General features: G+C 37.9%; 1 protein-coding gene across 1 annotated transcript in view; it reads left to right on the forward strand.

Moving 5' to 3' along the window:
* Positions 1-4: 4 nt before the first annotated feature.
* Positions 5-26,656, forward strand: part of LOC123240754 (sodium-dependent phosphate transport protein 3-like) — a 44,740-nt gene continuing 18,088 nt past the window's right edge. The window contains exons 1-3 of the mRNA XM_044668465.1: positions 5-102; positions 4,229-4,356; positions 21,487-21,668. Of these exons, the coding sequence (XP_044524400.1) occupies positions 4,266-4,356; positions 21,487-21,668 (273 nt within the window). The 5' untranslated portion in view covers positions 5-102; positions 4,229-4,265. The remainder of the gene's footprint in view (positions 103-4,228; positions 4,357-21,486; positions 21,669-26,656) is intronic.

Genomic DNA, 26,656 nt, shown 5'->3' on the forward strand with positions numbered 1-26,656 from the left:
ACTTATACTCCTGGTGATCTCACTTTTTCTGGGTCTCCCTGGTTGGACAGACTTGACCTCAGACCAGTCTTCTGGAAGCTATTGAGTCACATGGGACAAGAGGCAAGTATCTTCCCAGAAGCCAGTAAGTCTTGAGGGGTTCTCCTTATGCCAAAGAGCCTTGGGTCTTGTTCTTAATCCAATCAAAGGGTGAGGCCAGATTTGAACTGAAGTCCTCTAGAATTCAGGTCTGGCTCTCTACTGTGATATCTAGCTATGCCATGGCACCCTATTGACTCCTGTTGTTTTTATATTCCATTTAAACCTTTTTTCAAATGAACTATGAGTAATCTTATCTCTTTGATCTTGTATTTGGGAATAGCTTTCTTTTCATGTAACTGACCACTTATCTTCATTAAACTTGTATATTGTTCTAATTGACCCAACTGTCTACTCTGACAAGGTCGTTTTGAATCCAGTGGCATCCAATGTATTATCTTCAAATCTGATGGGTATATCTGAGTCATTTATAACACTTAGAGATAGGGAGAAGGCCTGAACCTGTGGTTTTGTTGGTAAAAAACTTCCAGGTAAGAAAACTCCTTTTTACCAATTCACATCAATCTCTCCTCTTCTTTCTTCTCTTCTCTCCTCTCCCTCCTCTCCTCTCCTTTTCTTTCCTCTCCCCTCTTTTCCTCTCCTCTCCCCTTCTCTCTTCTCCTCTTCTTTACTCTCTTCTCTCCTCTCCTTTACTCTCTTCTCCTCTCATCTCCTTTGCTTTCTTCTCCTCTCCTCTTCTCTCCTTTTCTCCTCTCAACATTTGTTCTCAGAGATTTGCCTAGGACACTGAGAGGTTGAGTGACTTATCTTGGGTCATTCAGTAAATATATATTAGGGACAATAATTGAAACCACATCTTCTTGCCTTTGAGGCTAGCTCTCTAACTGCTACATCAAACTGCCCCCATTAATATTAGTTCTAATACCATGAATATCATTATCGAGGGATGCCTACAAAGAACATATAATATAATTTGATACCCCAAATAACTTTGTGACATAAATATTCAAATAGTATCCCCAATTTATAAATAAGAAAATTGAGGCTCAGAATTACTTTCACATGGCCAAATAATTAATGATAATAATATTTAGAATTTAAATTGTACACTAAGATTCGTGCGACTCTAACCTCTTAGACATTCCTTCCAACACCATTCCTATAGATGACTATCCCACCTCTGTGTGAACTCTTCCAATGGTAGGGAACAAAAAAACAAAAAAACAAAACAAAAAAGGCAAGCTCAAAATGTAGCCAGTTCGACATTTAGACATCTTTTTATTAAGAAGTTCTGCCTTCTTATGACAAAGAATACCATCCACCTCCAGAGAAAGAACTGTCGGGGTCAGGATGCTGATCAAAGCATACTATTTTTCACATTAGTATGTATGTATGTGTGTATGTATGTATGTATGTATGTGTGTATGTATGTATACATATATCTGTCTGTCCATCCATACATCTATCTGTTGGTCCATCTGTCTATCTGTCTGTCTACCTGCCTGTCTGTCTGTCTGTCCTTCCATCCATCCATCTATCTATCTATCTATCTATCTATCTATCTATCTATCTATCTATCNCTTGAGATTATTATTATAATTGTTATTATAATAATGATATTATAATATATTATAACTATAATTATTATAATTATATATAATATCTTATATTTATAATAATATTTATATATTATTCATGTAGTATATTATATGAATAATATATAATTTATGTAATAATATTTACATGTTTATAATAATATTTATATATTTAGAATTATAATATGATATAATTATAATAATTGAGATTATTATAGCAAGCTAATATGTACAAAGATGTTATAAACAGGATAAGTAGTGTTGTGAGGAGGATTACTTAATTGTTATTTAGGAGACCTAGCAGGAAGGGCTTGAGAATTCCAAATGGAATGAGGAAGGAGGAAGTGTAGCTCTCTCTCTCTGAGACAGACTCCATGGTGGTTGGGACAAGTTGTAACTGACCCTGGGAGACCTCAGAGGAAGTGGAGTTTGTACCCTGATTCCCTGGGATCCTGAAGGAAGACTGACATCTACTTGTGGGAGATTTTGGTAGAGACTATTAATCCCAGTCTGAGTTGCAGGTTAATTTAGGCTGGGTCAGCTCCCAGAATCTACCCACCTGAGAGAGTACAGCTAGTGGTCCTGGAGGAGCTGCAACATCACTGGAGTGAGTCTGGACTCTGCTGTGAGGATGCCCACTTCAGCCCTGCTATTCTCTGAGCCCTGTCCTGCTTTACGTTTAGTTCAGTGTAGATAAGTCCCTCCCCTGACCCTGTGGTTTGCCCTTAGTCTGGAAGTGTAGAAACCCCTATTCCCATCCTTTACCAGAGTTCCCTTAATTAAATTTGTTACAAACTCTTGTCCTTTACTTGCTAGTTTCCATAAGCCCCTAGACTAGATGGTGCAGGGTGACGGTTAGGTCTAACTGTCACTTCTGTCAACAGACATTTTCCTTAGCAGTTAAACCCAGTATTTCTAACTTGTCAAGTCCCCATCTTTTGTCATTCCTGTCTCCTACTCACCCTTCTGAACCCACATATAGTATTTAAGTTAACTCCCCTGGTTTTCGCCATAAGAATAGGAAATAGGGAAGAGCAGACTAGACAGGCTCTAGAATTGAGGGAGGTTGGTAATGGTTTCCTATAGAAAGTATGATTTTTGTTGAGAAATAAAGTAAACCAGATAAGCCAATAGGCAGAGATGAGGAGAGAGACCATTCCAGAAAAGGGAAAGAAAATGCCCAGAACCAAACAAAGGAATATTTCTCAAGGATGAAGTGAAAATATCTCCACATTTCTGATAAACATTTAAGTGGCACAATGGATCCTGACCTGGAATCAGGAAGCTCTGAATTCAAATATGACCCCAGATGCTTACCAGTGTGGAACCTAGAAAGAGTCAGAATTAAAAATCCCGACCCCTGTATGACATTATGGGCCCAACCCTTATATGACATTATGGTGAAATAGAATTATCCACTGGAATCCCAAACCTTACAGACCTCCAGTCTCCCAGGACTGACCTTATCTACCTTGCAGACCTTCCCCTTCTCCCCAGGATCTTCTCCCTGCAGATATTCTCCTTATCTACAAGAATACCTTAGGACATTCCCCTTATCTGCAGGATTTCACAACCTAAAGACATTCCTCTACCCTGTCCCCTCCTGACTACTACTCCATAAAAACTCAAGCCCAAGCACAGCTAGGGGTCCCTCACCAACTTTAGGTGGGAGACCCTAACTCGAGCTAGACAATAAAGTCCCTTTGCATATTGCATTGTTGGTTCAAGACTCATTTATTGGGATACTTCTCGGGGCATAACACCAGGTATATGACCCTGGGCAATCATTTAACTTTTCTTTGTCTCCGTTTCTTTGACTACAATATGGAGATAATAATAGCACCTACCAGGCAATGTTAAGATGAGGATCAAATGAGCTCATCTTTATCATTTGTTTAGCACAGTGCTTGGCACTTGGGGGAAGGGGAGGAAATGCTTATTCATTTCCCCTATATCAGTGATGGGCAAACTTTTTAAAGAGGGGACTAAAGGAAATGCTCATCTGCCAGTCTGTTTCTAAAGCAACTCTTTTGAAGTTTCATTGTATCATATCCTACTCATTGTATTCATCAGTTTAGGAATAATGTCGGGCTGCTGGATAGAACATTTCAGGGGGCCTCATTGGGCCCACAGGCTGCAGTTTGCTCTCACTGCTGTGTATCCATCTGCTGCTATTCTCTCAGCCATATTCTTTACATTGAAGTATGTCACATATTTCCTAACTTTCAAATTTCTTATCTTCTGAGACATACTAAGAAAAAACAACCCAACCCAATAGAGCATCCTTTTGCTTTGAGTATGTTTCAGTACTGAATTTCAATTCTCGCACATGCAAGAGGCTACCTAAACTTTTTTTTCCCTTTTTTCTGAACAGAATTCCTCTAGTGAGTAGTTTTCCTATTTAAAGCCTGATGTAAAATGCATATGATTTACTGTTAGTAAATTGAGTTAACAAAATATTTCAGAAATGGTACCAAGTTATAGGGTAGGGTGCCTGTTGACATGGATTCTTAATGACAGATCCAGGGATGTAGAATGCAATTATTAGAAAGTTCTATTAATTACACTGATAATGAATGGTGGTCTTCTTTCAGTAGGTAAAAGCCAATTCTTGGAAAAAGAAAAAACATAATGGCTCCCCTAGAAGAAGAGAATACCACTGTCAAAGAGAGTATTAATCTACAGGACATGCAACTTGATGAAAAGAAGCCCCCCAAAAAAGGTAAAGCCATGAAAGTGATGTATAGCAAAGATTCTCTCTCTCTCTCTGTTTAAAGTTCATGAATTCAATTCAGTAAATTTATTGGACACCTACTTAATTCAGGGAACGGTGTCATGTTTTCAGCATCAATTCAACAAATATTTATTGAATATTTTCTATGTGCCAGGAAATCTTTGAGATCCTGATGATCCAAACATAAAGAGGAAATATTTCCTTTCCTCAAAAAGCCTATCTTTTACTCCAGATTACAAGATAAAAACAGATAAAGAAATGCAAAGCATCTTGGGGATAGAGAACACACTAAAACTGGTGGGAGGAAGAACTCAAGGAAATCGATATGTGGAAGATGGCATACCTGGACTCCCTTGGAGGAAACTATGAGTTCTAAGAGGTAGAGATGAGGAGAGAGGAGATATTCTAGGCATGGGTGATAGGTAGTACAAAGGCACAAAGACAGGAGATGAGATGCTCAGTCTGAGGAACAGGCATTAGATTATTTTGGCTCAGTATGTGACTGACTCTGTCCCAGATGCTGGAATTCTAAGGGCTCCAATTCCTTGAGACAGAGGGTAATGATTGCTTTCCACCCATCTACACCCTCATGCTTTCTCCTCATTGATGAGGTTAGAAATTGGAGTGCAGAAGGTTTGGAAGAGAGAAAGATGAGAGGAAATGGTGACACAAATGGTAAATTATTTTCTCAAGGATTTTAATGCAGAAGGGGAGGAGAGATATGGGATGAAAACTAGCAGGGATAGTAGGCTCAAGCTAAGATTTTTTTTTAAGAATGGGGGAGACATAAACATACCTGGAAGCAGCAGAGAAGTAACCAGTAGATACAGAAAGATAAGAGTGGAATGCTTTACTGGAAAATATAGAGTACGTAAGCAAAGCAATAAAATGATTCGTTTTGGGGGGGAAAAAGGTCAGTTTTTCATCAAAGACAGTTTGGGGAAGATGGGTAGGTATTGTGAGAATAGAATAAAGGGATAAGAGGGAGAACTTAGCAAATGACCTCAGTTTTACGTGAGGTAAAGGCTTCAGGAGAGAGGCCGGGAGGAGAACATCTCATGAACAGTTTGAGGAGAGAAGAAGGTTTGGAACAGCTACTTTGGGGGGTGGGTTAGAAAATTGATGAAAGAGACATAGCATAACTGCCTTGCTGTAGTGAGAGCTTGATTATAGATTAGATAGAATAAACTTGTAGTGGACCCTCTCAGCACAATTCAGTGATTTCCCTCAGCTCCATTGAATGGCATGTGAGAAGGAGGAAAGAAATTTGATAGTAACCCAGGCATAACTGGGGACAAAGTAAAGGGACAAGAGACTGGAGAGTGAAGGGTAGTGGAGAGTTGAACTGGCTTACTGAGGATTTGAGAAAGGCAAAGGGGTATAGGTAGTATAGAGGTGATAGTGTGGGAATATGCTGAAGAATGGAGAGATTGGGGGTCATGGTAAGGGCGAAGAACAGAGTGAGAGGTTTTTAAAACAGGAATGATGGAATGGTAAAGATTATGGACAGATAAATGAATTTCAGAGTTTATGAACTTGGAAGAAGAACACTTATGGGTGACAGCCAAATCATGAATATAGTCATCCCTGTGTGTAACTCAGAGTGGAGAAGCAAGTCATAGGAGATGAGTAGGCTGGGGGACTTGGGAGTTGGTATATATGAGTGGATCATTGATATGTATGCTGAAGTCCTTTATTATAAGGGCAAGAATTAGGATGGAGAGGGAGACCGTAAGCCAGATACTGAACTCATTGAGGAAGAGGGATGTCTTGGAGGTTGGTAGATAAGGAGGAAATAGAGAAATAGAAAATCCATCTGGAAAGATAATTTGGAGTCATATTGTATTATAATGAGGAGTTTGAAGATTTCTGAACATGGGACCAAAATAATCAGATCTACCCCTTAGGTAGATGATTTTAGTACCAGGTGAAAGATGGATTAGAAAGAGAAGAAACTGTAAATTGGAAAAGTAACTTAGTAGGACATTCTAGGAGAGAAGTTATAAGAACCTTAGCTAAGAGGTTGACATTGTGAATGGAGAAGAGACAAGCATGAGAGATATTGTGGAGGAATAGTTGACAAGATTTGAGCATTGGATATAGGGAAGAGGGTTGAGGAAGAAGGAAGTCAAGGATGAATGATTCCATGAACCTGGGTAACTAGAAGGATAGTGATGCCCTCAGCATATGTTTGGAGTGGTGGTGGGATTATGAAGAAAAGCTTTGACCATGTTGAATTTGGAATGTCTCTGAGACATACAAGAGAAATATCCAGTTGGCAGGTGGTGATGTAGATCTGAAGGAAAGGAGATAACTAGGCGAGATTTACAGAGTTTGGAATAATTTGCACGGAGCTAATATTTGAATCAAAGGGGTCTCTTGAGATCACTTAGAGAGAGACTGTAAAAAGAGAGAAAGGGTATTAGAAATGAGCTGTAGAGAACAATCATGCTTAGAGAAAGGGACATTTAATAATATTGACTACTTCTAGCTCTTCTATTTTCTTTCCTCCCTGGATTTTCCTGAAACTGTTCTCTCTTGGTTCTCCTACCTTTATGGTCACTTCTCAGTTTCCTTCCCTAGATCATCATCTAATTTCTTGAAAATTAATATCGATCTTATATTTGTTTTTACTTTGTAAGAAATTTCATCCTCTAACCATATTCTGTTCTAGGTAACAAACCTAAAGCCTCTTCTCTTCGAGTGAAGAAGCTCATTTGTACAAAAGTTCAGTCTTACTCTCTCTGAATTTAGTTACCAAAGGCTTAGTCTTTCACACAGTGACTGTTAGTTAAAGAAAAAACTCTGTTCTCAGTACTCTCAAAAAGCACTATCTCGGCACTTCTTGAAAGGTTTGTGTGTTATCCTTGAGAATCTGGACAAACTGATCCTTTCCCCGCCTTTAGCCATTCCAAAGGTGATTTTATCTAATCCCCCAGGTGCCAATGAAATTCAAATAGATTCAGGACCAATAGATCTTTGGATTTGGCAGATCATTTTCAGTTGTGTATCTGATAGAGGTGGAAGTCAGCTCGTGAGGGGATGAGAAATGAAGGCAGTGGTTATAGATAACCTTTTCTACAGGATTGTCTGTGAAAGAGAACAAGATATAGGATGACATCTTGAGGGGATAGCAGGGTCAGACAAAGGGATTTTTGTAGTTGTTATTGTTGTTGTTTTTTTCAATAGGAGACACATTGGGATATGTGTAGGTAATGGGAACTAGTACACAATAAAAGAATATAAGTGTAAGAAAGAGATAGGGAATGAATAAAAGGTACAAGTTCCCAGAGAAGTTGCAACTGGATAAGATCATGGGAATAAATAAAGGATTAGACTTTGTTCTGAGAGAGGACATCCTCTTTCTCTATAATTGGAATGAAGAAGTAGAAACTGTAAGATGGCATAGAAGAATTTTAATAAGGGAGGGTTAGAAATTATGACTCTTTGACTCTTTGACTCTTTAAGACAGGGGTCGGCAATGTATGGCTCTCGAGCCATATCTGGCTCCACCTCCCTACCGGCCAGTCCTGGTAGAGCCCCAGGATGTGCCCCAGGGGGCTCTTCAGCCCCTGCCCCATATTCCAGCGCCTTCTGCCTCCATCCTCCTCCTTCCACAGGCATTTATGGCTCTCATGGCCAAAAAGGTTGCCGACCGTTGCTTTAAGAGACAAGGTCCTTTAATGAGAGGGAGGGCTCTGAGAAACAAAGGGGACTTAACAATGATTTTGGGACATATGATTGCTCCTCACATAATCAGGGAGAAATCAAAGGATGACCATGGTCAGGTGAGAGCCCAGATGGGATAAGATTAACACAAATAAATGGTGGACCTAGTTAGCATGATTTTATGACTTCTTTCAGCAGCAAGTAAGTGCAGCAGAATAAGCAGTAATGGGGGTAACCCATGGTTGATGTTTGTCATGCCTGGTGATGACTAGAGGGCAATAGATCCATGGGTATCTGATAATATACATTTAAATGCATCAATCATGGATCCATGATGGCAAAGGAGGGAAAGTGAGACCAAAATGAGTGATGGAAAGGGAGAACAGCAAGTGATGGAGGGACTACATATTACACTGAGGATAAAAAGTAGGTTTAAGAAAAGTGCACAGTGACAGAATTTGAGAACTGAGAAGGACCTCAGTGGCCTGAGTTTCCTCAGTCGCAGTTTCTACACCTGTAAAATGGGGATAACAGTACCACCTATTTTGCATGGTTTCTTGTGAAAAGAAATAAGAATGTTGCAAGCTTTGCAAACAATATTAATGATATAAATATTAGCTATTATAATTAAATTTGTTATTTTTACCTAAATGAGGCATGGTGTATAGATATTTGGCTTGGAGCCAGGAAGTCCTACATCCAAGGCCTCCCTGTGACTGACACATGTTGTTTGTTTGACCCTGGGAGAGTCATTTAACTTGATGGTGCTCTAAGCAACTTGACATAGGGGAAACCATCCAGAGGGGGGCCCAGATGATAAGGAAGAGTCTTTAGGCCATGTCACTTAAGGAGAAATGGAAAGGTCTGGGATTGTTTAGCCTAGAAAAAAGAAGAGAAGATAGCTCTCTTTAAATATTTGAAGGATTTCTAAAAGAGAGATGTCTTCTTCTGTTTGGCCCCAGAAAGCTGAACTAGGAATGGATTTTAATGTAACAGAATGAAAAATGTTTATTGATATAATTTCAAATTCCACATTGCAACTAAACTTTAAAAAACTATTTGTTAAGGCTGGGTAGAATATCAAAGAAGAATAACTACAATTATCTGAAAAGACTAAAAAGTACTCTTCCTTTTTCTAATTATACGTCTGTGTTAGGATAGATAGAGTCTTCAACCAAGTACTTCAACCAAAACAACTTATGACAACAGGTTCAAGGCAGAAGTTGGTATGAGAATTTGTCTTCTATTAATCCAGACAATAAAGAGATTTGAAAAAATTTTTGTTTTAGAAAACATAGTAATTTTTCTTTAAAATATTATTGATGTTCAAATCTGGTCTCAGATACTTCCCAGCTGTGTGACCCTGGGCAAGTCACTTGACCCCCATTGCCCACCCTTACCACTCTTCTACCTATGAGCCAATACACAGAAGTTAAGGGTTTAAAACAAAAACAAAAAAATGTTATTGATGTTAACATTTAATGTATTTAGAATTCTTATTTAGATGAATTAATAAATATTTTTAAATTGTATGTTTTAGTTTCTAACAGAGTTTTTATTTATAGAAATAACCCACAAAAATCTCTCAGAGAAACAAAATCCTTTTGTGGTCCTCAACCATATTTAGGAGATATTTAGAAACTAGAAAGTTTGATAACCAATGCAATTATCAATCTTAGTCCCAAGGAACAAATGATTGGTGGATAAAACATACTTGCCTTTTCTTTGGAGGAAAGAGGAGGACCGAACCGAGGGACAAAATGTTGCATGTACTGTTTCAGTTGTTTAGATAGTCACTTCTGAATAACTTCTTTTCTTTATTCTAAAACAGGGTTAATAGGAGAGGCTCTATCAGGAAACTATTATGATGTAAAAAACAAGTCTTGAAAAAGATGACAGAAGAAATGGGTTATGTATACAGTTGGTATAACAATAACGATCCACACCTGCTCATTCCTGTTTTCTGCAACCTACATTAAAGCAGATTGTCAGTTAATGAATTAACCAGTGAGGACGTTACATAATTTGACCACCAGGTAGTGCCACCATAAGGCACCAGCCAAGTGACTTGAATGAAGGATATTTGGTGCATATGTGCTGGCTTTCCAAAAGTGCACGGTATTCCCTCTGCTCACCAGAATGCATAAAACGTTCAACTTTTATACTACCTTCTGCCTCCCTACTTATGCCCTAACCCAAAAGTTCCAACTCAGCTTTCTGTAGGGAACTTTGATTCTGAGTGAATATAGATTTAGTATTCTGTAGAATGTTTTGAAATTATTAAAAGAGCAGCACCTCTAATATCTACTCTAGAAATACTACCCCACAAATAAGAAATCTCTCAACTTGACCAGCCTTATTCATAAGATTTATATTCATAAGAGCTACTTTAGTAGCCATATGATCTGTAAAAACACACACACAATTAATTATAATGGCTATGTGGCATGGCAAAAATATTTTTAAACTATAAAGGAGCTTTTGAGTAGCAAAATGGTAAAAAGAATGATTCATCTAATTACCTCTTCTTTCCCTATACAGTTTCCCAACTGGTAAATGAGAGAAAGAATAAAAGGAAGTGTTGTAGGTTCAGAGCTCACCAAGTTTAGCTCAGCAGGAAAATATAAGGGAAATGTCAAGGACTGAAACCACCTCATGGTCAGTCCTTGACACACGGTTTCACATTAATAGTCTGACTCTGGTCTGGTCTTCACTATCACTTCACTATCTGTTCTGGTCTTCACTATCGTGCCCTTTCCCATTCTGCCAGTCCTACACCGCTCTAGCTCTCTACATTCCTGTTACTGCTACCAATACGGGTCTCCAGAATCAGCCCCAGCTGGTGTGTAACCATTCCCAACTTGGACTAAACCAGTTGGAAGAAGAGGGTCTGAAGCTTCAAGCAACAAAAAGCTGCTCTCCCTCTTCCCAACAAAATATTCCATCCTCAGAGACCTTGCTATTCCCAGTTGCATGAAAGAAATGGCTTAGAGTTGGAAACTGTAATTCTTTTCAAGAGTAAGAAATGAGGAAACTCACGGATGTTGGCAAATGTATGCCTGAACACGGGTTTCTTTCATTTTTGTTGTCCTGCACATCTATTTTCTATAGTTAATTTCTTTCTGGGAGACGTTAGGAACTCTTATTTTTTTAAGAAAAGATAAAAAAAAACCACAATCCCTTACCTTCCATTTTAGAATCAGTACTGTATATTGGTTCTAAGACAGAAGAGTGGTTAGGGCTAGGCAATGAGGTCAAGTCATTTGCCCAGGGTCACACAGCTAGGAAGTGTCTGAGGGCAGATTTGAACCCAGGACCTCCTGTCTCTGGGCCTGACTCTCAATCCACTGAGACACCCAGCTGCCCCCTAAGAAAAGATTTTTTTTATTTTTTTATTTTATTTTAAACCCTTTAACTTCTGTGTATTGACTTATAGGTGGAAGAGTGGTAAGGGTAGGCAATGGGGGTCAAGTGACTTGCCCAGGGTCACACAGCTGGGAAGTGTCTGAGGCCGGATTTGAACCTAGGACCTCCCATCTCTAGGCTTGGCTCTCAATCCACTGAGCTACCCAGCTGCCCCCCTAAGAAAAGATTTTTGAAATGATTTAAGCAAAAGTCTAGGGCATAAACCCCTGTCAGAATTTCTTGTCTGACTGAATTTAAATTATTAATAATTAGAAAATTAACATGATTTGAAAGTTTCCTGAAAGCGGATATAGTATCTGATATAAGTGAATGATTTACCTTAGTTAGATCTCTCATCAAGCTTTCTGCAAATTTATCTTCTTCCTTCTATGACTTATGAGATAGTCTACTCATAATGTCTTCTATCATCATCCTTTGAAAAATTTTATAGATGAATTTACATTCAAATAAATCTTATTTGGTAAAGATATAAACTATTTTCTGATTGAGGTGCTTAAGGTTTTTTTCATCTCCTTGTGGTAAATTATTCTATTGATATTTACTGAAATTTGTAAGAAATTATGACAATCTGTGCCAATGTTTGTTCATTAATCCATTTCCTACTTTGGGACAAAAACAACTTGTTTAAATATATCAGGTTCTTAATTGTCTTGGCCTATTTTCACTTCTGTTCTTTCCTCTAATTGATATTGAGTTTGGTCTTCTAACAAATTGACAGACAGACAATTGATTCAGGAGTGAAGCTCACATTAGTAATGTCTTTTATTACCTAAAATATAATTAATTTTGTTTTCATAATGTAATTTGGTACTTGTCAAGACCAGTACCTCATACCAGTCTTGTTCTTAAAGAAATTATTCCTGGTATATGGGTATGAGGGTTTATATAGTCTATAATAATTTACTTTCATTCTGACTCCTGAGTGATATTTTCCAATATATCTTTCAACAATGTCTCCAAAGCCCACTTTTGTATTAAATTCACCAAGGCAGACAGAATGTGTTTATTTACTTTGGAGGATTTTTTTTTGTCAAGTCCCTCATAGAATTGTTCTTCCCTGTCTTCTGCCATATGTATAAGCCTATGATGGAGCCTGATTAGATGATTGTTTCCACTTGGTTAAGGGATCTGTCTCCTATCACTTGATTTAAGTGTGGTAGAATCTCTTGAATGATCTAGTCAACAAACATCTTATCTTTTCAGTAAAAATGGCAAGATTGGCATGCTTCTGTTTCCCTGATAGTTTATTATCTATACTCTTTTATTACTGGAAAAGACTCTCACATTTAGAGTATGAATAGAATAGATCGTGTTTATGGATATTCTAAAAACTATGTGATTATTAGTACCCTGCTCCATCTTTTCTGCAACTCTACCACCTTCATGTTATAAGCAAAGGGAGACAGATAAGACTGAGAGTCTTTTTACTTTTTTTCATTGCTTCATAGGTTTTCATGGCTAAAGAATTCATCACCAAGTGACCAGCCCACTTGTGAGTTTCTTTTTAGTAAGCTCTTGGAAAAGCAGGCACGTTCTGATGCTCTGAACATTTTCAGATGTTAGAAATTGCCAGCCTTTGTACTTCTATAATATAGTCATTAGAGGCAAATGGCTAGAGATCTGGAAGTTAACGTCTATACTCTTTTATTATCTGTAGAATAATGTTGTAATGCTTTATGAAGGATATTGCTAGACTTTTATACATGTCTATCACCAAAATATTCATCATTAGATCCAGGAGGCAGATATATGAGGTTCTCCATCCTTCTTCATCCATTGTTTACTGGAGGTAAATACATTCTCAACTAGCCTAGTTTCAGGATGGGGTGTGTGCCCAGGGAGAACAGCACCTCTGCTGTTAGGGTTTGCCAATCCCTTTTCAGGGCTGCATATCCACTTTTTGGGTGGATCCACTTTGGTGTTCACCTTTCATCTAACTCTCACCTGTGACTCCAAGAAGCTGTAGCACATACAGTAGCCACATTCTGGGTAAAATTGGGCCAAATCCCATTGAGGGGAACTGATGGTCCTCAAACCTGTCGAGGAGTTAGGGGAATGGCTATCTCAAGAATATGAAGTCTTTTCCTGGTGGAATGAGTGGATTAGAACAGTTTGTTTCAAGGACCACGAAGGCAGCTGGAGAGTGCTGAAGAGCACCTAGAGCTTGGTCAAACATTGAAGATGCCGAGATCATTTTGAGTCATCGCCAATTATCTTGACATTTGCCTTGGATTTTAATGACTCTGGAAGTGAGGCTGATGACTTTGTGCAACTCTGCCTCACTTAAATTGAATTCATTGCAAGTTAAGACATTACTCCATGATGTCACTGGGCCTTTTTGAAAGTGAAGGATGAGCAAGAACAGCACAAGGCATTGTTAAAAATAACCTTCATTTGGGCCCTTTAGATAACAGCTCAAATTCTAATCCAAATATAATTAAGGCCAGTTTAATAGCTGCATGGTTTAAAATGGAGTAAACATTCATGAACTATGAAATCCAATTTAAAATCCAATATACAAACAGAGGAGTGAAAGAAAAAATTCCAGAATTTAAAAAAATATATATAAAATGCTACTCTCCTCTATTGTTGGTACATCAAAAAACCATCTGGATGAGAAAGACCTTTTCCAATAAACAAGAGCTAAGGTAAAGCTTTTGACCCATATCTCTCCTTCCTCTCAACTCAGGCTAAGCCTCATATACTTTGAGGCAGAAAAATCTCCTTAAATAGTCAGCCCATTTCACCTGCCACTCATCTGGCTATTCACTATATAGAATCCTGGGTAGAACTTTCCACAGAGGAAAAAAATAGAAAATAAAAGCAAAGGATTTTGGAGGGATGGGATAATAGAAAGAGATTGACTGTAATCCAAGTAGGTGTTCCAGTGGAACTTTGTCCTAAACAAAAAATATAACTCATCCATGATGATAACCTCTAGCACAAAAGAAACAAAATTCCCATCCTGGTGGCAAGGTTCCAAAACATTTTCTATTGTTCTTTTTACCACTAAAATAACCTTTTAAAAACTTTATTAACCAGAGGGGGGTTTAATATTGTTTTAAATAACAGAAAGAATCTTCTTTAAATGCTCAGAGAGTGAAGTCAGGAGTAATTAACAGAAATCTTTTGAGATTAAAAAAAACCACATTGGCCAGGAATAGCACAAGGAACTCTGAGTTCACTAAAGAAATAATCATCATCTGACATTATCAATCAAACTAATCAAAAACCATTTAGTAAATGCCTTCTATATAATAGGCACTATGCCAGGCTCTAAAGATTCTCAAAATAATGAATATTCCAAAGGGAATATGAACTTTGAATATTATAACCCATCGATGGCTGTCCAAATGGTGTTGTTCCTTCCAATGTACTTCTTTAAATTCACTATAAGACGGTCACTGAACATTCTAGAGGCCTTCTTCAAATTTTCCTGGCATTGTAAGGCTGCCAAGGGAGCACTTGGGCAATTCACCTCTTATTCTTCATCCTCACCATGTGATCAGTCCATCTTCTCTTCTTATAAGCTATACTGATGGCCAAGGTCAATAGATTTTCCATACCAACGCATATCATAATTTGGGGAAAAGACATTCCTGCTTGATATTTCCCATATGCATACCCAGGTCAGATCCTCTTAAGTGGCTACAGATCTCTTTCAGGAGGTTCTGCAAACATTACACTTGTTGATGCGAACAGAACAATGCCATCCATCACCAAGATCATCCAGAGGATTTCACAAATCTCACAAGAGAAACCTTTATTGATTTGCTCTGTCCTGGATCTCCTCCATCATAGTAGCAAGTACCATTTCTGAGCATACATCTACTTGTTTGGTGCTTCACCTGATGTTCATGATTTTTTTAAAAACCTTACCTTCTATCTTAGAATCAATACTATGAATTGGTTCTAAGGCTGAAGAGTGGTAATGGCTAACCACTGAGGTTAAGTGACTTGCCCAGGGTCACACAACTAGGAAGTGTCTTGGGCCCAATTTGAATCCAGAACATCCCATTTCTAGGTCTGGCTCTCAATCCAATGAGCCACCTAGCTGCCCCCATGATGTTCTTGATTAAAGGGTCCTTGATTAGGTCCCTGATTAGATATTGTTATATCTTTTGAGGATGACACACACACACATGTTTGTGTATATGTGTGTGTTTACAATAAATGTCATGTTGAAAAAGAGCCATAAGGTAAAGTTTTGCTCTACTTAATTAATTTTTTCCATAATTATCTAGCGATAAGTACAATTGGATTTTATATCTCTACATTTTCAGTCAATTTCAAAGTGATAAAGATATGATGCATTATTGAATAGTACTTGCAGAAGCCTGTTTAATTCCCTGCTAATACTCTTAAACAAAGATTTTCTATATAAGTGTTAACAAGTAGGTAGTTGTCAATGATTTCTCAGTCTATTTTTGTGTTTAGGGTTAAAAAACCCCTATGATTTCCCCTCATCTTTGGTATCTTCTCTTCCTTTTTAGTGATCTCTCAGTGTTCTCATAACTGTCCTCTAACACATATTTTTTTCTATACATACTTTGTCTAATCCAGCTGTTTTTAATCTCATTTTCTCTTTAGTACTACTCCTACTTCTCCTATAAGAACATTCAGAATGATTACTATATTAATGGTAGTTGCATTGTTCTTGAGGCTGAAAACACTTTGTTGCAGATCTTTTACATTTTTCTCCTATTTGTTGACCTATTCTTGTTGAGTTTCTTAAGTTATGGGGACAGAGATTTGCTATAGCCTCAGAGGATATAAGTATAGTCTTTTCTCAAAGTGGGGTGCAGGACAGATGATGCCTCTATCCAAGTCCCTCCCTACTCTGTGATTCTATAGAAATGTTTGATATTTAAACAGATTTTTAACTTTCAGTCTTCTCTTTTTCAGTAAGATTATATGAAGTCCTTATATAAGTTTGCCCATTCCTCTCTGAGAAAACAGAGGCTTGGCTTACAACAATGTTTTCTTTGCTTTTTTAATTAAGCTCTTACTTTCTGTCTTATTAGTGAAATGAATCAATTCTAAGGCAGAAAAGCTGAAAGGGCTAGACACTTGGAGTTAAGTGATTAAGTGATCATGCTGCTAAGAAGTATCTGAAGTCAAATTTGAACCCAGGATCCCTCATGTCCAAGCCTGGCTCTTTATCCACTGATTCACCTGGCTGCCCCTTACAACAATATTTTCTAAGGGCTTTTAGACTTAAAAAATTTAACCAAAACAGGACAGATGCTTGCATTTTGTTCATTGGTCCTATTCACTCCAGGGTAGCCCAGTCTGTTTTTTTTTTTTTTTGGTTGTTGTTTTTTTAGCAGAGAAAACAAATCCCACCTGGCAGAATTTGTTGAATCACTTCTAGGACAATGACCTCTTAACTGGATGTGGGCTGAAGGTGTTTGCAGGAGCCTGGGCCAAAGCTCTGTTGCAGTTCACCGCTGGCTATTAGCAATGAGCAGTCAAACATCTGGGAGACTTATAGTCTTGATCAGTGGTTCCCAAACTTTTTTGGCCTACCGTCCCCTTTCCAGAAAAAATATTACTTAGCCTCCTGGAAATTAATTTTTTTTAAATTTTAATAGGGAAGATGAATGCACCTGTGGCCATCACCGCTTTCCTGGATTGCTGCAGCACCCACCAGGGGGCAGTAGCACCCACTTTGGGAATCACTGGTCTTGATTTACTCTACCCTAGTCAAATTTGAGTGTTGGGTTCAGTTATGGGAATCCCATTTTAGAAATTATCTCACTGAACCTAATGTACAGTTAGAGAATTTTGTACCTTGGACTTCATCTTCCAGAATTCTTTTCTCATCCCAAAATTCCTTTCCCCTTTTCATTTAAGTGTGTCTTTATGTTATTGTTTATATACTCTCTCCCTCTCTCTCTTCTCTCGCAACCAGGCTGGGTTAGCTAGTTTTTTTTTTACTTTAGTTATTATTAATAAACTTTACAAAATATAACATTTAGTTATTGTATATTAATTTTTATCTTTGCACTAAGGACATGAAGAGGACATAAAAGGGCTAAGGATTATTCCATATGGAATTCAGTCAAATTAAAAAGGCTATCATGCCAAATAAGGGAATCTGCATTTTGGGTGTGTGAGAGATGCCACCATATATTTGAAAGGATTAGCTGAATTCCATTTTCCCCCAGAGAATAGAATTATTAGCCTGGGTGGAAATTACAGAGGGATTAATTTTGGCTCAGGGTGATAATGAAAATTTCTATACTACTTGAGCTAGCAAACTGAGGGACAGTGTGCATTCGAGGTGTCCTCCCCTTTGAAGTCATTTGAACCAGGATAACCTGATTGACATGTGAGGGGATTCTCCTCCATGCTTTATCTATTCCAATCTGAAAATTAAGTGATTCATGAGAATATGCTCCATTTTTTGTGAGTCAGTAGGGTAATATGGACCCAGCACTCCACTTGGCATCAGAAGACCTGAGTTAAAGGTCCAGGTAACCACTTACTGACTGTGTGATCATGGGCAAATATTGTCCTCCCTATCTCACAAGGTTAATGTGAAGATAGTACAGGGTAAACTCAAATATACTATGTAAGTGTGAGCTACTATTATTGTTATTCTTTGTCCCTTTCAAAATTTGCTCTTTTCTCTGTCTTCAAATTCCTGTTTCACTATTTCAAAGTGCCTTTTGCCAAGTTATAGAATGCTGAACTTTTGTTTTTCACCTTGTTTTGATAGGATGAGTGAATAAATCTCACAGTCCTGTGTACTCTCTAAATGCAAGCACCTTTCTCAGGTACTAGAGTTTTTCAGGCAACTTTATCATATGACAAGAAGGTAAAGAATTAATTTAGTGGAGGATAAAGGATTATAGGAAATAAACCATCAGGTAGTGCACAGGACTTTACACTTAAGGTCAGGAAGATCTGGGTTCAAATACCACTTCAGGCATTTACTTTGGGTAACTCTGGGCAATCCACATCAACTCTGAATCTTCAGTTTTCTCACATAAAATGAGGGTGCTGAACTGCACAATCTCTTCCATCTCTAAATCTACAATTCTATGTTTGTTGTAATCCTGGTTTGTTCTCTGGGCAAGAAGGAAATGGATCCCTTATCATTTGAAATATTCAAGAAAAACTTAGATGATCACGGGTCCTGGGTGTTGTCTGGGGGGTTACTGGTCAAGCATGTGATGGACTAAAGCCCAAAAATGCCTCTGATTTCTGAAATTGTTTGAATCTGTGTTCCTCATTTTCAAAAAAGTAATTTTTTATTGAATGCCTAATAAGGCAAAGAAAAAAGGATGGACACTGTGGGGCAACATAAAGGAGAATAAGACATAGTCCTTGAAATACATTCTGGGTAAAGTTAGGAGCCATGCATATGGTAAGTAGGTGGCACAATGAATATCATGCTGTACTTAGAATCAGGAAGAGCTGAGTTCAAATCATTCCTAAGGCACTCACTGGCTGTGTGATCCTGGCCAAGTCACTTAATCTTAGTCTCAGTTTCCTCATCTTTAAAATATGGGTTAATGCTAGTTATTACTATTATATAACCTAACAAGACATTAGGAGGAAGTAAACTCTAAAAGTAATTCTAAAGGCAAAGGCAAAGACAGTAGCTTATGAAATACCCAAATACTCAAGCTATTTTTATATTCACACAATTTTCAGGTTCAAGCTAAATTACTCTTTGTCATTTCTTAATGGGGAAGAGCAATCCTAAGCTTTATATTCAAAGTCTGACCTCCTTCCCACCAAATTCCAAGACTATAATGAACATACACAAAATTTAGACAAAAAAAATTTTATCCAAGTTGATAGTAAAACAGAAATCAGAGAAAAAATATATATGAGAATATGTACAAGACAACACACAGAGCAAATGAGTTCTCTCGTTGGGAGTGAGATAACCCAGCTCAACCAAGAGAGAGTTCCAGATCTCATCCAACCAAGAGAGAGTTCCAGATCTCATCCAAGTGGAAGTTTCCTGAAGTATCTAATGTAATAGGTTGAGGATAAGAATATAAAACAAATGTCCACTTCTCTACATGATGGCGTCTTCCCAGAATCTTTCTCTCCTTTCAGTCACTTGAAGAAGCTTGCTCTCATACATTTTTGATACCCCGTCATCTGTATGTGTGAAAGGGAAAGATTTCCAGTTTCAGAACTGGGGAATTCTAAATCTCCTGAGCTCTTGGGCCATTAACAGTAACAATTAATGTGATGATGTTGATGATGATGAAAGCAAATATATAGCACTTTGCAAATCTCAAAGCACTTTACAAATATGAGATGTTAAGTAACTTCCCCACTCTCAGAGCTAGCTAAGATGAAGTTTCTAACCTAGGGGACCAAAGGCTTTACCAGGAAGAGTTTTCTAAAGAAAAGAAGAAACCTAAGGGCATTAGATAGCTGACACAACCTTGTTCTTTGCCCTAAAGAGCTTTGTGTTTGTGTTGAAGCATCTCTAGCTTGAGAAATGCAAAGGCTCCAAATCTAGACTCTAAAGGATAAAATAATGGAAATTTATTACAGTCCCAAGACAAAGCATTTCATATTGTTTTTTTCCCCCTACAAGATCTGGATAAAGAGCATGGCAGCATCTCAGCCAAGGATTTCAGCTGATCCAGAAGCTGTAGGTAGTATAGACTAAATCAATAGAGAGCAGCCAGAATCCAATAATAGAACAACATTTGGCAAAACAATATCCTGTTGAGAGAGGGCAGCAGCATCCCTTGGAGACTACAAGAACACCAGGATATGTTCAGCAGTGACGAAAAGAACGAAGGTGGTGAGACCAGTGTCAGTAGGAGCTGCACACCAATGTGAAAATATATTGTGTTGGGGGAAGCTAGGTGGCTTGGTGGATTGAGGGCCAGGCTTAGAGACAGAAGGTTTTGGGTTCAAATCTGGCCTCAGATATCCCCTAGCTGTGTTATCCTGGACAAGTCATTTGTCCCCCATTGCCTAGCCCTTTTCTGCCTTGGGAGCAATACATAGTATTGAATCTAAGATGGATAGTAAAGATTTTTTAAAAAAAACATTAGTATCTCTGTAGCATTGGATATATGAATTGGCTTTCTATGTGTCTGCCCTGGACACACATGTTTTTTGACCACATATTTTAGGCATATACATATATATTCCTTCATGTGCACACCCTTGTCAAACATGCTCCCCATGTGTATGCCTCTCCATTTTTAATCTATATGTGTCCATTATTTTTCTTGTGTTTATTTTAGGGACATCACACTCCATGTTTATGGGAGAATATTTTGTTGCTACTTTTCTAATTATACCATGCCATTCCATCAATGCCTTTGATTTTATATGAATTGTGTACTCTATCTGACTCTTAAAAGAAATGTACACTTGTAGGACTAATAAGCTATAGTTTTAGGGTTGTGGACTCACAGCATACATGGGGTTCTCTAAAATTGGAGTAACCATTCCCTAAGATATTTACTCCCTGTGAAGTGGAGGAAGATGCTCCAGGTGCTATAAATATATAACAATAAATGTAATGGGAGAAAACTTGGAACACTTCTAGGACTGGCAACCAAGAAAAGAATTTTGTGAGTATGAGGGGAAGGGGTGGGATGTCTATTTTGTATCCAGATTCAAATTCACTTTCTGATGATGCATCTATGCATTGTCTCTCTTTCTTTATGGTGTGTGTATATGTGTGCCAACTCCATTTTGATAGTAGTTATGGGAATAGTGATGGGTGAATGTCTCTGAGAAGAGAGTGGACACAGTTTCCCTAGATTCATAGCTACAAGGTGAAAAAAATATAGAGGAAAAACCAGCAGGGTTGGGTTGGTTGAGAGGTGAGAGTCCTACCTTAGGTCTATTTCAGTCCAATGCTTGACCTTCCAACCAGTACCATTTTTATTCCTTTTGCACTATTCTGTCTAAAAGTCTTTGACAAACTATAGATTAAGTAGAAAGGCAATGATCCTGTGTAGGACTCACTGACATATTTTAGTCCTATAGAATGGGCGTAATGACTCTTTATTTGTTCTCCAGTTCCAGGGTTCTGGTCAGTAAGATATGGCCTGGCCATCATCATACACTTCTGTCTATTTGTAACTACCTCACAAAATTTGAGTCTGAGCATTGCCATTGTTGCCATGGTGAACAGTACAGGCCAGTCTAATCAGACCAATGTCTCCACGAAGGGGCAGCCTGATGTCACCCCAGAAGCAGGGGTAAGTTGATGGCAGATTAAACTTCTTTCATTCATTGATTCATTTCCAAAACATGTATTTTGTCTACCAGATGTAATAAACTGTGATAGACCCTGGCAGTCATAGAGATAAAGTGGAAGGATGAACCCCACTACACAGACTAATATATCTTGAATTTAAGGCCCTTCACTGTCCTGTTTGCCCTTCTCTAGTCTCTCTCCAGCATATCAGTGTCCTTAAACTGAGCACAATACTCTAGGTAAAGTCTGACAATGGAAAAATGCAATGAGATTATCACCCTCTTTTCTCTGGAAGTGAACTTCCTCTTCATCTTCTTAAAGGGTACTAAGTCTGGAGTTAGGAAGATCTGAGTTCAAATGCAGCCTCCATCATTTAACTGCTGTGTGACTATGGGGAAATCACTTAAATATTGTTTGCCTCAGTTATAGCATCTATATTTCAAGGTTGTTATGAGGAGATACTATTTATAAAAAAAATGCTTAGTACTATATCTGAAACATGGTAGGCACTATAGAAATGCTTATTCCCTTCTCTTCCTTCATTAACTTTTTTGGTGTCTTGAGCTTGCAGTCTACTAAAACCAAATTCTTTTTGAAATAATTACTCCCTATCTTGTCATTGTGGAGATGATTTTTGTACCTGGGCAAAACTCTACATTTAGCCCTATTGAATTTCATTTCATTAGATTTAGCATAATATTCTAACCTGCCCACTTCCTTGAGATCCTTACTTAGTCCACACCCAGTGTGTGAGCTATGCTTCCCACATCATATGCAAGTTTTATGAGCATGCTCTCTGAGCCTTTATGGGTGGGGTTATTGAGCAGCACATGGCCAAGCACCAAACTCTGGATTACTCCAGTGGAAACCTCCTGGCATGTTGATTCTGAATTATTCTTTGAGCCCAGTCATCCAACCAGTTCTATAGCCATCCAATTATCTGATGTATCTATAATTCCTATATCTTCCTCTTACCTGTAAGAATAATCTGATACTTTGTAGAAGTTTATATTTTATTAATAGTAAAATAAAATATATTTTATTTATATTGGGAGTAAAGGATTGAAGTTTTTCAAGGTGATTTGAATAAGGAAAAGATAAAAACAACAGGTAGTTTCTCAGAAAGAATGTTGTGTGATTCTGGGAGTCACTTAAGCTTCATTTGCCTCAGTTGCCTCATCTTTAAAACAAGGATAATAATTGGTCACTTGTTGTTCTTCATACTTAAAGAGAACCAAAATGACATCACTGGTGATATCTTTTGACTCATACATGAATTGCATTTAAGTGAGGCAGAATTGTGCAAAATCATGAGCCTCATTCTCTCTTCCAGAGTCACTGAATTCCAGGGGCAAGACCAAAGTCAAGATAACTGATGATAGCTTGGGATGTAGTGGTTGACCTTGGTTTCTTTGATGACGAAGCACTCTATGCTCTAAGCACTCCATGGCACCTACCTCCACCACCTTCGTGGCTATTGGAACAAATTATTCTCATCTGCCCTTCTTTCATAGGGAACATTTTGACATGCTCCTCCCTCCCCCTCCCCCCAACTCATTGACAGATTTGAGGCATGTTGGTTATTAGCAGCCTGGCTTAGTCCTCCTGCTAAGGTGGTTTACCAGAGTGAGACTGCTACAGCTTCTTGGAACCATAGGTGTTAGCTATACCTCTCAATATTGCTTAAGAATCAAATGAGATAGCATGTGTAAAGTGATTAACACAGTGCCTGGCACATAGTAAGTGCTTTGAAATGCTAACTGTTTATTATAATAATTATTATATTAATTAGAATATTACATTTAACACTCATTTTAATTAATTAATTAAAATATTAAATAGAATTCTATTAATTCTGATCTAAACCTTGAAAAATAAACAAGGATTTGAAGAGAATACCAGGAAGAAATTGATGGATTTGAGAGATAATTTGGCCACAGAATCCATAATCCTGACAAATTGACTTGATGTTAGGAGTAAAGGAAAGAGAAGAATCAATAAAGACTCCAACTATATGAACTTAGGCTAATAGGAGAAGGGCAGTTCATTCAACATTAATAGGGAGGAAGAAGAATTACTTTACAGTGGTGAGACAAAATGAATTCTATTGATGTTTTAAGGAAAGAGGTTAAAGTTGGGCATGTAGATTTGGGAGAAACAATGATAGCTGAATTTATGCTGAGATGAGATCATCAAAGGAACAAGTTAAGAGAAAAGAAGACTCTAGGCATAATTGTGGGGAGCACAGTGTATATTGCTACAGTAAATGCACAAAGTATAAGGTCTTAGAAGAGAAGAATTGAGAAAAGGTCATTTGGAGGCAGAGCCAAGATGGTGGAGTGGGAGGAAGAATCATATTCCTGCTCACCTCCTATACCTCCTCAACAAAGATGTAGAGAAGCCACCAAATTGAATTTTGATTGGAAAAGCTAAGGAGAAGTCTCAGTAAGTCATTTTTCCAGCCCAAGGTGGCTCTGGGAAACAAAATCTGTGAATGCTGGGCAGGGATCAGGCCAGGATTGGGCCAATAGTGTCAGTGGGGAGCCAGAGATGAAAAGAAGACTAAAGAAGAAAATTAGAACAGGAAGCAAAGGGGCAAATAAAAAAAAAAATATCCCAGGATATCCCTGAGCAAGCACTGGTTGTTGCAGGAGTAGGAGTAGGAGTCACCTGGTAGTTCTGTCACTCAACCATTTCTGGGTCATGGATCCAGAGCAAAGAGGTGCAACTGTAAATATTGGGCACTGCATGGATCAAGTTCTGAGAAGCAAACAATAGGTGTTTGGCACTGATCCCAAGAGCAGAGCACAGAATCACAGGTCAAAGGGAAGCTCTAAAACTACAAATCCTTCCACTGGGTCAATAGTGGTTGAAGCAAACAGCAGTCTTCTAAAACTCTCAACCAGAAAAAAAAAATCCAATAGATCCAAACCTAGATCAAGAACTTGCACAACTAAGAGCAGTAGAGCATTCATCACATCACCCTAGAAGGCACTAAAAGCTTGCAGGCCCACAACCAGAGCAGTCAAAGAAGCATAAGAAAATAAATGGCCTCATAAGTAAAATTCAGTCCAGTAGTTCCTACAGTATACAGAGTCCAGAACCACCATAAGGTCCAAAGTCAAGAAGTATGCTGGAAGAATGAGTGAACAAAAAAGAATTCCACCATAAAGAGCTTTTATAGTGACAGAGGAGTTCAAAACAAATCCAGAAGAAGGGAATTACTTGGAAAAACTCTACAAGCAAAGTCCCAAATAAAACTATAGCTTGAACCCAAGTCTAACAAAAATTCCTAAAGGAGTTAAAAGAGTTAAAGAGGGAGCTAAAAATATTTTAAAAACCAAATAAGAGCAAAAGAGGAGATGCTGGAAAAAGAGATAAGAATGAGGGAAGAAAAATATAAAAAGAGAATTAATAGTTTGGATAAAGAGAAAAAAACTTTACTGAAGTAAACTCCTTGAAAATTAGAATTGGCCAAATGAATCCATGAAATACAGAGAAATATCAAAACAAAGTCAAAATAGTTCAGGGAGAAATAATGTAGTAATCATTAGGACTACCTGAAAGTTACCTCAAAAAAGCCTAGTCATGGGGGCAGCTGGGTGGCTCAGTGGATTGAGAGTCAGGCCTACAAATGGGAGGTCCTAGGTTCAAATCTGACCTCAGACACTTCCTAGCTGTGTGACCCTGGGCAAGTCACTTAACCCCCCATTGCTTAGCCCTTACCACTCTTCTGCCTTAGAATCACTACACAGTATTGATTCTAAGACAGAAGATAAGGGTTTAAAAAAAAAGTCTAGCCATATTTCAAAAAATCCTAAAGCTATCCAGATGTCTTAGATCAAGGAGAAAAGAAGAAATTAAAAGAATCTAATTTTGTAACCAAAACTCAGAGCTCCAAAGTCAAGGAAATTGCTGCCAGGAGCCAGAAAAAAAAAGATTTTAAATACCAAGAAGTCAGAGTCAATAAACTGACAGTTTATTATTATAATATTATATTATATTATTATTATTATTATTATTATAAAGGAGTGAAAATCTTGGAATATGATATTCCAGAAGGCAAAGTTTAATCAACTAATAACTTACCTAGTACAATTGAGTATGATTCTACTGGAGGAAAAATGGATTTTTTAATGAAATAGAGGACTTCTAAGCATTCCTGATAAAAACACTAGAAATAAGGAGGAAATAGATCATACAAATTCAGGAGCAAAGAGAAGCATAAAAAGTTAAACATTAGTGAGATATTATAAGGGACTAAACAAAGTTAAACTGTTTATATTTTTATATGGAGCCTTATACCTTATTAGCACCTCCTGTCTCTCTCATTAGAAGGATGAAGAGCAAAGCAAAAAACTTCTCCCAAAGCCTCTCTTTAATGAGGGTCCAGAAGCTCAAGCAAGAGTTCATTCCCTTCCAACTTCATTGCTTGGTTTCAGCTCCATCATCATCCTCATTTTCATCACCAGGAGATTACTTACACTTTGGTTCTCACACTCATCAGAACCCTCAATTTTCTCTGTCCTTCTAATTGGAGGGCTAAAGAGAGAAGCAAAAATCTCCTCCCAGTCTCCCATTAATGATGCCCAGAAGCTCAACAAGGTCTTAATTTCTTACCAGATGCCCTGATTTATTTCAACTGTATTCTCATTATGCCCAATGAGGAATACTCTGTGCGCCTCTACCCATTCTTTTCAGTTCCCTTTGTGTGATATCTTATCCCCATTAGAGTATTAGCTCCTTCAGAACAGAGTTTGTTTTCCTTTTTCCTATTTGTAGCCTCAGCACTTTGCATAATACCTGGAACATAGTAGTGGTATATTTATTGTACTATAAAATAAATTTTTATTGTATTGTATTAGGGAGATGATACATGAAGCTTCTAGGAACTTTATCATCACCAGGGTCATAGAAAGAGTCTAATTAACCAGAGAGTCTAGGTATAATTTTATTGTGTTTGGTTGACCTCAAAAGCATAATGGAATG

The sequence above is a fragment of the Gracilinanus agilis genome, chromosome 3, assembly GCF_016433145.1.
Source record: "Gracilinanus agilis isolate LMUSP501 chromosome 3, AgileGrace, whole genome shotgun sequence".
Lineage (NCBI taxonomy): Eukaryota > Metazoa > Chordata > Mammalia > Didelphimorphia > Didelphidae > Gracilinanus > Gracilinanus agilis.